At 38.6% G+C, this 12,521-nt stretch overlaps 3 protein-coding genes across 5 annotated transcripts in view; all 3 read right to left on the bottom strand.

Moving 5' to 3' along the window:
• The window catches only part of LOC111493814 (protein tesmin/TSO1-like CXC 5), a 4,660-nt gene extending 1,566 nt beyond the window's left edge, over positions 1-3,094 (bottom strand). Inside the window, exons 1-6 of one of the 2 annotated variants that reach the window (XM_023143685.1) lie at positions 2,405-3,094; positions 1,935-2,042; positions 1,282-1,459; positions 522-881; positions 286-386; positions 113-207 (exon numbers count right to left, since the gene is read on the bottom strand). In XM_023143685.1, coding sequence (XP_022999453.1) covers positions 113-207; positions 286-386; positions 522-881; positions 1,282-1,459; positions 1,935-2,042; positions 2,405-2,691 — 1,129 coding nt within the window. In that variant the 5' untranslated portion in view covers positions 2,692-3,094. The remainder of the gene's footprint in view (positions 1-112; positions 208-285; positions 387-521; positions 882-1,281; positions 1,460-1,934; positions 2,043-2,404) is intronic. The other variant, XM_023143686.1, reaches the window with a different exon arrangement.
• An 856-nt stretch (positions 3,095-3,950) lies between these two features.
• LOC111493830 (cyclin-dependent kinase F-1) lies at positions 3,951-6,548 on the bottom strand. The gene is made up of 2 exons (XM_023143712.1): positions 5,885-6,548; positions 3,951-5,276 (listed from the first exon to the last, which is right to left on the bottom strand). The coding sequence occupies exons 1-2, from the start codon at positions 6,389-6,391 to the stop codon at positions 4,335-4,337; spliced, it is 1,449 nt and encodes a 482-aa protein (XP_022999480.1). The 5' UTR covers positions 6,392-6,548; the 3' UTR covers positions 3,951-4,334.
• Positions 6,549-7,026: 478 nt separating this feature from the next.
• On the bottom strand, positions 7,027-11,781 carry LOC111493867 (rac-like GTP-binding protein ARAC7). Of its 2 annotated transcripts, none has more exons than XM_023143767.1 (8): positions 11,401-11,781; positions 9,999-10,086; positions 9,802-9,911; positions 8,712-8,775; positions 8,575-8,639; positions 8,407-8,472; positions 7,368-7,474; positions 7,027-7,264 (listed from the first exon to the last, which is right to left on the bottom strand). In XM_023143767.1, exons 1-8 carry the CDS (start codon positions 11,500-11,502, stop codon positions 7,234-7,236), a joined length of 633 nt encoding a protein of 210 aa, XP_022999535.1. In that variant the 5' UTR covers positions 11,503-11,781; the 3' UTR covers positions 7,027-7,233. The 2 variants fall into 2 exon arrangements, with proteins under 2 accessions (XP_022999535.1, XP_022999534.1); XM_023143766.1 differs by having other exon boundaries at positions 7,027-7,267; positions 11,401-11,780.
• Positions 11,782-12,521: the final 740 nt, after the last annotated feature.

Below are 12,521 nucleotides of genomic sequence, written 5' to 3'. Positions count from 1 at the left end.
AAAAAAAAAAAAAAAAAAAAAAAAAAAAAAAAAAAAAAAAAAAAAAAAAAAAAAAAAAAAAAAAAAAAAAAAAGTGGTAGAGAGGAATGAGAGGATAAAACCATAATAATACCTTGAAATGTCTTGGCAGCTTCACTCGACAGCACAACCAAAACCGAGCAAAGATCCTTTAAATCTTGTGATTGAATGATGTCTGCCATTAAAGACCTTCAACAATTACACGGATATCAGTCCTAAGTCCAAGAAGACGGCCAACAACATTATATTGAATCGAAGAGATTATACCTATATGTGAACTTTGAAGGACCCAACAATGATGGGGTTCCAACGCCAGCAATGGGGAAGGACGGTAGCGGAGGAGCAGCGACTCTGATATGATTTGCCTGCTAAGTACCGTCAACACCAGGATGATCAGTACAAGAGCAGTCCTATTAACACAGCTTCTTGTGAAAAGCAATATAAAGTTGTGTTTCTTTTGAATTAATTTCTACCAAATTTCTACATAAAATGAGTGGGTTCACCTGTTGAAATGGCACTGGCCTATGAGCGGGTAGTTCCTTGGCTGTCAGTCCAAAGTAGAGTTCTTGGCCTTTTCTTTTCTTGGATACAGGAGGTGAAGCATAGCCAGAGGAGCCAATAGCTCCAGTTATGGCAGCATTGGCTGCTTGTTGAATGAATGCTATGTTGTTACCATGATCTCCATGGAAAAGAGCTTGTCTCTCTTCACTTCCCTCAAAATTCTTGCAGTCCATACATTTACAATTTTCGGAGCAGAGAATGTTTGCCTGGAAACACTCGCAATATTTCTTTAGACAACCTGACTTCTTGCAGTGGCATCCCTTATTGTGCTTACCCAACATCAGCAACTCCCCCGCCTCCTCCTGCATGAATTCAAAACAGCCCATTGTGCATGTCATCAACAAGTTCCACAGATTATATGTATGCATATTTGATGTCATGCCACTCATTTATACCATGCTTGAATACTCATTGCAATACCACTTCATCCAATCTACATATAAAACAAGAGGCACCGAAGATTTTAAATGGAAAAAACGGGAGGGAATGTGCAAGCAAATGATATTCCGGCCTTTCACCCTTTTTTTGGTTTAGTTGAAACCCCAAGGGATTGCACAAAAAATTTCAGAAAATTAATAATAAACTGCAAAATCTGCAACTTGTAATACAAGCTATGATTGATAAAAACAAAAGGTAGAGCTATGACACAAACTATGATATGTATAAAAGGTAGAACAATTGTTATTCAAACGACTTTCATACCCTGTTGTCCCGCATCCCATGAGGGCTGCTTGCAATTTTTGGTCGAAACGCATTTGGGTTACGCTCTAATGTAGCTTCAACTGCTTCTCTTCTAGCAGTATCATTTTCAACATTGTTATAACAATTTATGCAGTTGCAACCATCACAGTATATTCCAGAAGCAAAGCATTCACAGTACCTGCTCAAATTGGTGAGCAAATTACTCTTTGCTAATAAATAAAGATATTTGACAGCAATAACTTGCAAATGACTTATAAACACAACAATTTTATAATTCAGTCGTAAATTCGCACATTGAGGAATTGATAAAACAAGGAGATAAGCAGCTGCAAGAGAGAAATTATAAATTATAATATCTGCAATAGCCTTCACCAAAAGCCATAGTTTGCCTCTAAACCTCCAAAAGTTGCATATATGAAACATATAAGCAAACAATGAAATAGATAATACAGCGGAACTAATTTCAAAACGTCAATTTTTTGTTCTTTTTTGGAAAAATATCTAAATGAGGAAACTGTTTGCAAGCACCAAAAATCTTTTGTTTCCATACACAAGCATCTACTATATCAGTGTCATCATAGAAATTACTGAATAGAGAGCAGAAAAAAATGTAAAAAAGTGTTTGTCAGAAGCTCAAAGAATGATGAACTTACAATTTTAGACACCGCGAATGTTTACAGTTACACTGTTTTTGCTTCTTAGGAGTACTGTCTTTAGCTTCAATGGCAGGTCTTGCTCTTGGCATTGGTGATTCTGGTTTCCTATTTAAGAAAAAAGTACCCTCCCTTAATATTAACTGAATAATTTCTAATAACGTGCGCGAAAATTTAAGACGATGAACAGCAACATCAAGAGCCACAAATCTCTATGCATCTTAAAGTGAATTTCAAATTTCAAATCGAAAACATAAAACTGTACATCTCAAAGTGAATCCGCAAGCTAAAGCATCGAGTAGAAATGAGTCGAATTAAGCGATATCTCATAATGCTAAAAAGATTCAAGGCGTTTGGATGAGTTTTCTTCAGACCAAAATTGGATTGTTAATAGCTCCGATTGAGTAAAGATTCTTATTCTATTGTAAGATTTAACATTAAATTCAGCAAACGAGATTGCAGAGACTTACACAGCTCTTACTGACGAATGAGGCGCCAAAGATGCGATCGACGCCGCCACCATCTGCGGCGGTGGCTTTGGCGGAGCTTGCGGAAGATTTTGAGCTACTAATGGAGCCTGTGGCTGTGAATGCGGGTCTGAATGAGATTGGGGATGCGAGGCGCCTCCATAGCCGGTGAAATCGAGCTGCCTAGCGAGCTTCTTAGATGGAATATCCGATGACGAAGAATTACTCAACGCAGCACCCTCCGATTGAGCCTTCTTCTGAGGTGCACCTGCGGAATCTTCTTCCCCCATCAAATTTAAATCCTAAATTTCAATAATCTCGCCACTATTCCAGATCATACGCAAGAAAGGAAAATCAAACTCGAACAATCAATCAACTCTTCAATTCAAAAATGGAATTCCCCAAGCCAACTTCAAATCGTCAAACTTTCAGATCCAAATATCAATCAAAACACCGCCAGAAAAAATTCCAACACCAGATAAAATTATGCTTTTGAAGCTCAAATATTACGCCGAAACTCAGCAACAAAAAAACCAAAATTAGAAGGACCGTCGCCCTCGCGTACAGTAACCACAGAGAAAGCAAAAACCAGAGCAGACGAATCAAATTATTTAGGGTTTTTTGAACTGTGAATTGAAGAGAGCTCGGAAGGAAAGAGGAAGGATAGGAGCAAAAAAGGCCTTTTGTTCTTCTTCTTTCCTCCCTCTCTCTTCCGAGATTTTGAAATTTCAATTTTGTAAATATTGGACGGTGCGATTAAGGCCAATGGTCAAATCTAACGGTGAAAACAATTCGATATAATCCAACGGTAAAAATTCATAGAAGCGAGCCTTGCGTAGATTTTGGACCGTCAGATTCTGAGGGCCGTAGATTTTCGACAAAATTGTCGAGGGCAAGGATCCAGTATTTTTCACATGGAAATCAAACAGCCATTAATATTCCGCCACGCAAAATATCCCCACAAGATATTATCTAATGGACACGTGGGCATGACTGATTGGCTGAATAAAGTGGAAAAGTGTGAGGACAAAAGGAGGGAATTAGTCCAAGATTCCATTCAATAAAGAAAGGAAATATAACAAATTTGGCGCTAAATAGACTATCACTAGTAGTCGGACAGCCTAATAATTTTATTAATTCATTCATTCAAAATTGAAACCTTTTCCTCATCTTAATAATCCAAATATTTTCATTAGAATTCAAGGGACATATATATAACTGGTTGATGCACGATTTTGTTTTCAAGAACCTGGTCGAGTTGAGCTGTAGAGGTAGGATTCTGTGTTTCGAGCATGTGTTAGTCAGAGTTGTAAATTCAGGATTTTGTTTCAAGAACGTGGCTAAGTCGAGTTGTAGGGGCAGGATTTTTTTTTCAAGTACGTGGTTAGGTCGAGTTGTAGATGCGAGATTTGTTTTTGAGAACGTGGCTAAGTGGAATTGTAGAGGCAGGATTCTGTTTTCGAGTACGTGGTCGGATCGAGTTGAAGATGATAACTATCCATTTCCAAAAAGAGTAAGAAGTGTTCAGCTTCAGAAAGACTTGAAAATGTATCCATTTCCAAGAAAGAGCATTAAACACAAAGCAAGACAACAGTCATGGCCAGTTTGGGACACACAAAAACAAGGCTTGATGTCCTTGAAATGAAAGGAAGGGGAGGTAAACTCACATCTTTCGTGGTGCAATTATACATAAATTACATTAACAGATCCGACATTCTTCAAGAACGACATCGGAATGACGATTCCGACCTCTGAACTCTCCAACACAACATTCCTCATGAAGGGTATCGGAATAATCGTCCCGACATTATCCAAATTCTCCATGCTTTTGGGGAGCTTCAGGATGTACCAAGGAAGTCTTTCCTTATAAGAAATGAGTAATAACTGAAACATGTATAGTTTCAAGTATTTAGGAACACCTGAATCCCATTGTTCAATCAAATTGTATGGAGTAACCAGTGGCACTGGTGGTAACGTTCATGGGGCCGAGTTCATCCATATCGGAATCGGACTCATCGTAATCGTACCATCCAGCAGGAGAATCCTCGTCCTGTCCACTTCTGGTCAAAGGAACACGAAGCTCAGCCAACGGAACTGGGAATGGATCCTCAGTGAAATACTTATCTTGGAGCAATTCCATAGCGGTCGCTCGATTAGCCGGGTCGTAACAAAGCAGTCTTTTAACAATAGAAATTTCATCAGGAGAGCAGTTGGGAAGACATGCTTCTAAACCGATTGGCTTTTCTATTGTGTTGAATGATATAATATGGAAATCAGGAAGTTCAGAACAACCTGGCCATGAATCTTCAGTCAAGTTGCCAAGAGTAGTGAAAATTTTGCTCATTTGATCAATGTCAGCAGTTCCTGGAAAAAGGGGTTCCAATGTAAAAAGTTCAGCAAAAATGCAGCCCAACGACCATAAGTCGATCTCCAAACCGTAGCTCGTTGAGCCATAGAGTAATTCGGGGGCCCTGAACCAGCGAGTACCGACGGATGAAGTGAGCGAACCTTGGCTATCATCTGCTGGAACTCCTCCTTCAGTTTCATAAGAATATGATGAACCTTTAAATGGATCATCTTCAAGGTCACTCGTGGTACATGTTGCTAAGCAAGATGTATCTCCATCATAAGTATATGTTTCCTTGTCAAATTCATTTGCTGAATTTTTTGCTTTCAGCTCGCCTAAATCGCTAAAATATTCCTCCTTGCCAATTGGTTCTTGCTCTTCAGTTCTGTTACCTTCTCGAACCGAGCTTTCCGTTCCAGGAAAAATTGCAGAGGGCTGAGAAGCAGGTACTTGATCTGAAGAGTTCATCTCACATGGTTGAGAGATCCCATTTGGTTCAACATATTCAGGCTCCATGAGTATTCTTGCCTGAAAACCAACATCAAACTCATTCTTTTATGAACAAGAAACCAATATCATACTCTTACTCCAGATTCAAAACATTGATAACCATTTAGTTTTTGAAATTATTTACAACGATCTTCATTTTGATAACCATTTGGTTTTTTGTGCTTGAAATTCAAAACATAGAAAGTAGATGACAAAACAAAAACAAAAAATTCCTAGGTGGAAATATTGTTCATAAGCTTGATTTTCAAAAAGAAAAACCAAATGGTTAGAAAACGGGTAAGAACAGAAGCATCAATGTCCAGAAATCACACCTACAGCATATCAAGTAAAATTCAGCATCATGGATCTTCTGCTAGAATTTGGTATTAAAAAAAAGATAAAAAACCTTCAATATGAACAGATGAATACTGCATTTAATCAAAATTTCAGGTTACTTCTCTCAAAATTCTGCGGGGAACAATCTACAAGCAATGAGTTGAATGGACCTTTCAAAGTGGTTCCTCACAAAAACGAGCTAAATTTGAGGAACAGAGTGTGTAAAGAATCTCCACATTCGACTGTAATTATATTCGGTAAGCTCTTTCCTTGCGGATCTTATACTAAAAAGAAGATTGAAAGAGAATAACCTGTCCAAAATCGGCAAGCTTGAGCACGCCATCATCGGATATCAACAAATTGCTAGGTTTCAAATCCCTATGCACGATCATATTCCTATGACAAGCATCAAGACCACTCAAAATCTGGATCATCCACCGCTTCACCTCACCGACCGCTAGCCCACGCCCGGATTCTACCCCGTCCGACCCTCGCTTCTTCGCCTCCGCTATAACGGTGGCCAAATCCGTTCTCATAAACTCGAGAACAAGCACGGCATCTTCATCTTCGCGCCAAAAGTACTCGTGCAGAACGACGATATTAGGCGAACCTTGAAGGATTTGGAGCGCCTCGATTTCGCGGAACGCCGATTGATAATCGTGGATCTCCTTCAAAGCGACGATGACGCCGTCGGAGAGCCGTCGCGCACGGTGAACATCGGAATAAGCACCGGATCCGACTCGCTCGAGGATCTGGTACTTCTGGATGATATCCGGCCGAGTGTGGATGCTCCAGCTCTTGGCCGGTGGAGGTTCCATTTGTGAACGATTTTGGAGTGTGCGTTCTAGGGTTTTTGAAGAAAGGGGTTATGGAAAATCCTTACAGTTACAGTTAATTTTCGCCGGAAGGTGAAAAGGAACAAGTCGCCGGACGGTGAACAACCGAAGGGAAATGCCGCCGTGATTAATTTATCATATTAACATAACCAAATTATTATACAAATTGGAAAGATTTTAATATAAATATGGAAATATTATAATTTAAGTTAAAATACCATTTAAATAATTTACTTTCCATATATTTTTTTTTTTGTTAACAACACATTTACATATAAATGTTTTTATTTTATTTAACTTTTTATATTTCAAAATATATATTTAAATTGAGAGGTAAATTTTAATTAAAATATTAAAAATAAATAAATATATATTTTACCACTAATTTTACTTTTATTAAAAACAAAATTTTGAATCAAACACTCCACCAACTCCCCATTTGGGTTAAAAAAATTTATAGCTCGAATAGGGTTTAATCTAAAAAATGTCCTAACCCAACCCAACGGATTCTACGAGCACCTGTGGAAAGTATTTGGACAACTTAGAATAATCATATTCTTTCAAAAATTATAATATTACTCTTAAATCATTTAAACTTTTCAAGATTTTACAGTTGAAGAGAGGGAGCCCAAAAGCTAACCAAGGTAGGACCCTTTGCATTCAAATCAGTTGAACCATAACAGCAAGAAGGCTACAATATATACCATAAGTTCTTGAGAGAATGAACAATTCCCTCCAATTTTCAAGTTAACAAATACATAGAGAGGTGTGATTAGCTGTTGGGGTGAGCTAGATCTGTATCGAACCGAACTGCGCGATGTGTTCTAGGCAGCACAGCCTCCACAAATGATGCTCCTGCTATGGTTTCGTATGTACCAAGAACAAGTTTACTTAAATTTGTAACAGTGAGTATGAAAAAGATGGGGAGGGGGTCGGGGGTCGGGGTAGAGCTACTTACGTGAACGAGCAGCCTGATCCTCGACGCGTTTTCTTCTTTGGGAGTTCCCTTCTCCTTGGAGGTTGCAGAACAACTTTAATGGCTGTATCAAATACAGCTTTGACATTCTAAAGAATCAACCACAGAGCTCTAGTTAGATATATTGTTCATTAAAGGGCATGGTCCCTTTCCTTTTAAAAAGAACAAAACACTTTCAAAAGAAAATGTGAGATCCCACGTCGGTTGGAAAAGGGAATGAAGTATTCCTTATAAGGGTGTGGAAACCTCTTCCTAGTAGACACATTTTAAAACCCTGAGAGGAAGCTCAGAAGGGAAAGCTAAAAAATGACAATTTCTGTTAGTGGTAGGCTTGGACTGTTACAAATGGTATCAGAGCTAGACATTAGACGGTGTGTCAGGAAGAATGTCGACCCTCAAGGGAGGGGGGGTGGGGATTGGTATATCCCATGTTGGTACGCTGGCCCCCAAGAGGAGGGATTGTTAGATCAAAACATTGGTTGGAGAGGAGCACGTAACATTCTTTATAAGGGTATGGAAACCTCTTCCTAACAGACGTGTTTTAAAACCTCGAGGGAAGCCTAGAAGTGAGGACGTTGGTCCCGCGAAGGGGAAGATTATGAGATCCACATCGACTGGAAAGAGGAATGAAACCTTGAGGGAAAGCCCTAATTCTGTAGAGATGGATTGTGAGATCCCACATTAGTTGGAAAGAGAAATGAAACCTCGAGGAAAAGTTCAGAAGCGAGGACGCTGGTCCTACAGGGGGTGGATTGTGTGGTTGGAAAGAGAAATGAAACCTCATGGGGAAGCCCAGAAGCGAGGACGCTAGTCCCGTAGGGGGTGGATTGTGAGATCCCACATCGATTGGAAAGAGGAATGAAACCTTTAGGGGAAGCCCAGAAGCAAAGACAATGGTCCCCACATCGGTTGAAAAGAGAAATAAAGTGTTCCTTACCAGAGGTGCATAAACCTCTCCTTAGTAGACACATTTTAAAACAAATTCTCCACAAAAATTAGAACAGTTTTCTATGTTGTCTACCTGTTGTGTCTTAGAACTGCACTCAATGTAAGCTGAAGCACCAATTTGTTTTCTCAGCTCCTCACCCTGCATCATGATGTTAAGTTCACAAAAGTTGAGCTTCACTTTCTACAAACATTACATTTCACATTGGAAAACAAAAAAAGAACCAAGAATTGAGGAACCAACCTGAGAAGAAGTAATGATATCATACCCCATTTGTTCGTTAGCATATCGTCGGTCCTCACGGAGATCTAAACAAAATGGACATTAATAAAACGACACGTATCATCAAAATGATCGACGAGTTACTTTCGACCACCTACCGAGCTTCGTTCCAACTAGAATGATCGGGACGTTGGGTGCAAATCTTCGCAGTTCAGGCATCCACTGTGAGATCAAAATAAAGCAATATAGTTAAAAACTACACTAGAATCCAACAAACCAATACAGTACTTTGTTTCTCAAGTTCGGGTCTTGGTAACAGTTCAGGCCCACCACTAGCAGATATTGTTCTCTTTAGGTTTTCCCTTCTCGATTTTCCCTCAAGGTTTTAAAACGCATCTACTATGGAGAGGGTCTAGCCCTACTCTGACCAGTGCCTCGCACCGTTTGGTGACTGGCTCTAATACCATTTGTAACCGCCCAAAAAAAACAATATCTGCTAGCGGTGGGTTTGAGCTGTTATAAATGGATTAGAGCCAGTCACCGAATGGTGCGACGCACAGGTCGGAATAAGGCTAAGCTTCTTGTCATCCAGAAGAATAGATTGGTTGATGGACCCACCATCACTAACAGCATAATTATCTTTGTAGCTTGATAAAAGTTTGGGCTTACCCTTCCGAGGTTCCTCTCAAGGTTTTAAAACATGCCTACTATGGAGAGAGTCTAGCCCTACTCCGACCAGTGCCTCGCACAGTCCGGTGACTGACTCTAATACCATTTGTAACAGCCCAAAGAAAGACAATATCTGCTAACAATGGGCTTGGGCTATTACAAATGGTATTAGAGTTAGTCATCAGACGGTGCAAGACACTCGTCAGAGTAGGACTACGCTTCTTGTCATCTTGAAGAACAGATTGGTTGATGGACCCACCATCACTAACAACATAATTATCTTCATAGCTCGATGAAAGTTTGGGTTTTCTCTCTAAAACTTTCCCTCAAGGTTTTAAAACGCGTCTACTATGGAGAAGGTCTAGTCCTGCTCCAACCAGTGACTTGTACCGTCTGGTGACTAGCTCTGATACCATTTGTAACATCCCAAAGAAGACAATATCCGCTAGTGGTGGGCTTGGGCTGTTATAAATAGTATTAGAGCCAGTCACTGGACTGTGCGAGGCACTAGTCGGAGTAGGATTATGCTTCTTGTAATCTAGAAGAACAGATTGGTTTCCTATATTATGAAATGAGTACCTTCTTGAGGATATTTTCATAGCTGGCTCTACTAATTAATGAGAAAGCTAGAACAAACACATCTGCACCTCTGTAACTCAAAGGCCTTAGCCTGCTATAATCTTCCTGACCTACAAAACAAAGAACAAACAGTAAAGATAATAACTGAATGAGAAAGAAAGGCCTTCGTCTTGTTATTCAAGGAGACCATGTTCTACCTGCAGTGTCCCATAACCCCAAATTCACAATGTTCCCATCCACAGACACATTGGCACTGAAATTGTCAAACACTGTGGGAATATAATCCTGCCAAATATAAAACAAAACCACTAATGTTGAGAGAGAGCTCCAGTTTCAACTGCTCAAGCTTAATATTTATGTCCTTGCAGCCTTTATTTAAAGAAGGAAATAAATTAAAGTGGGAGAAAACTAGCATTATTGAGAGAGAGAGAGGGGCTGATCGACCTGCAAGGGAGAGAGATCGTAACAGCCCAAGTCCACCGATATTGTCCGTTTTAGCCTATTACGTATCACTGTTAGTCTCACAGTTTTAAAACGTGTCTGTTAGGAACAAGTTTCAACACCCTTATAAGGAATATTTCGTTCTCCTCTCCAACCTATGTGAAATCTTACAATCCACCCCCTTTGGAGGCCCAGTGTCCTCGCTGATACATCGCTCGGTGTTTGGCCCTGATACCATTTGTAACAATCTAAGGCCACCGCTAGTAGATATTGTCTTCTTTGGACTTTCCCTTTCGAGCTTCTCCTCAAGGTTTTTAAAACGTATCGGCTAGGGAGAGGTTTTCATACCCTTATGAAGAATGTTTCGTTCCTGTAACAGCCCAAGCTCAAGTCAACCGCTACATTGTCCTCCTTGTGCTTTTCCTCAAGGTTTTTAAAATGCATCTATTAGGGCGAGGTTTCCACACCCTTATAAAGAATGTTTCGTTCCCTTCTCCAACCGAACGTGGGATCTCACAATCTATCCTCCTTCGGGTCCTAATATTCTCGCTAGCATTCATTCCCCTCTCCAATCGATGTGAGACCTCTCAATCTACCCTATTCGGGACCCATCGTCCTTGCTAGCACATTATCCAGACTATGATACTATTAGCAACGGTCTAAAGCTTAACGTTTATGTACTTGCAGCTCATATTTAAAAAAGAGAACAGAAGAATGCCGGAGAAAATCATCAACGTTCAGAAAATGGGTAAAAAATCATCAAGGGAGAAAGAGAACTCCACTATGAAGTACCCAAATTCAGAGTTGCAGCAGAAGTTTAAACAAATGAAATGAAGAGAAAATGGGTAAAAAGCTTAGAGTCTATGAACTCGCAGCTCATATTCAGCTACTCAAGCTTAGTGTTACGCAGTAACATTCTTGCAGCTCACATTTGAACACAAATGAGAGAAAACAACAGATTAAGCATTAAATCATCCGCCCCCAATCCGAGAATATTCTTTGATTATAATAAACTTATGAACATTCTCTAAGTTAGCAGTAAATTAGCCGATCTGGGACTTTTATCTAACCGAGGCACAAATTTAAACACAAAATGAGAGAAAATAAACTCATAATCCAACAGATTAAGCATTAAATGATCTGAAAAAGAGGCCTCACAGTGGGGAACTTATTGCTGGTGTAACAAATAAGCATACAGGTCTTCCCAACAGCTCCATCTCCAACAGTGACGCATTTAATGAACTTGGAAGCGCTCATCATCCAAAATAAGACCTCAAAATCCTCCAAAGAAGAACAGATTGGGGAAAGTAAAGAGAATCGGAATGGAAGTGTAAGAATGGCGGCAATGGTTAAAAGGGGGTTTTAATCGTAGCATTCAAATCTCAGAGACAAAGGTTTTGAAATGCGCGCAACGCGAAACGAGGCTGTTTCTCTCTCTGGAATGGTACCTGAAATGGGTGAGATGGGACCCTCCGGTTGTTGTCACTGCGGCCATTAATGGCCTCCAACCACACAATTCCACCTCTTGAATGCCATGTTTATCACCTCGGAAGCCAAGGGCTTTGGATTTTATAAAATATTTAATATTTTAAAAAAAGAATAAAATAGTATAAAATATAAAATTTGAATTTCCAAGTATTATTAGTTTGCGATTTGGATTAAGAGGGCGGTAAAGCTGTCAAATCATTCTCTTCCCTCGAGAATTTGAATAAATGTGACCGTAGAACGACATGTCGATCCTATTTTAAATTATGCTAAGTTAATAAAATCATCCTTAAATTTTGATGTTTTTTTTTAATTTATTCTTACATTTTTAAAATTTTAATAATAACTTTAAATTTTAAAATAATTTTACTATGAGTTTTTGGATTAAAAAAAAGTTTAAATTTTTAATTAAAAAAATTAAAAAATACTCTCTTTAAAAATAATATTCATAAAATTTTAAAAATAACATCTTTAGTTTATTAAAAAAATTAAAAATTATTACTATAAACAAAAACGGTCTATCCATGTCTCAGTAACATTAAAAAGTTTGAAAATCAACTATGAGACGTGATAGATAGTTTTTGTTTATAGTAATAATTTTTATTTTTTTAATAAACTAAAAGTATTTTTAACTTTTTTTTTTTAATAAAAGTTTTAAAAATTCAAAGGTAAATATTTTGAAACATTTTTTTTAAAGTAATATTTTTGAAACCCTGAAATTCAGTAGTGGTATTATTAATATTTTAGTTAAATTTTTTATTAAGATCAAGGGAATTAATGATACCTTTAAAATT

The sequence above is a fragment of the Cucurbita maxima genome, unplaced genomic scaffold, assembly GCF_002738345.1.
Source record: "Cucurbita maxima cultivar Rimu unplaced genomic scaffold, Cmax_1.0 Cma_Scf00019, whole genome shotgun sequence".
Classification (NCBI taxonomy): domain Eukaryota; kingdom Viridiplantae; phylum Streptophyta; class Magnoliopsida; order Cucurbitales; family Cucurbitaceae; genus Cucurbita; species Cucurbita maxima.
The sequence above is the reverse complement of the archived record's forward strand: the minus strand, read 5'-3'. Positions and strand labels throughout refer to the sequence as shown.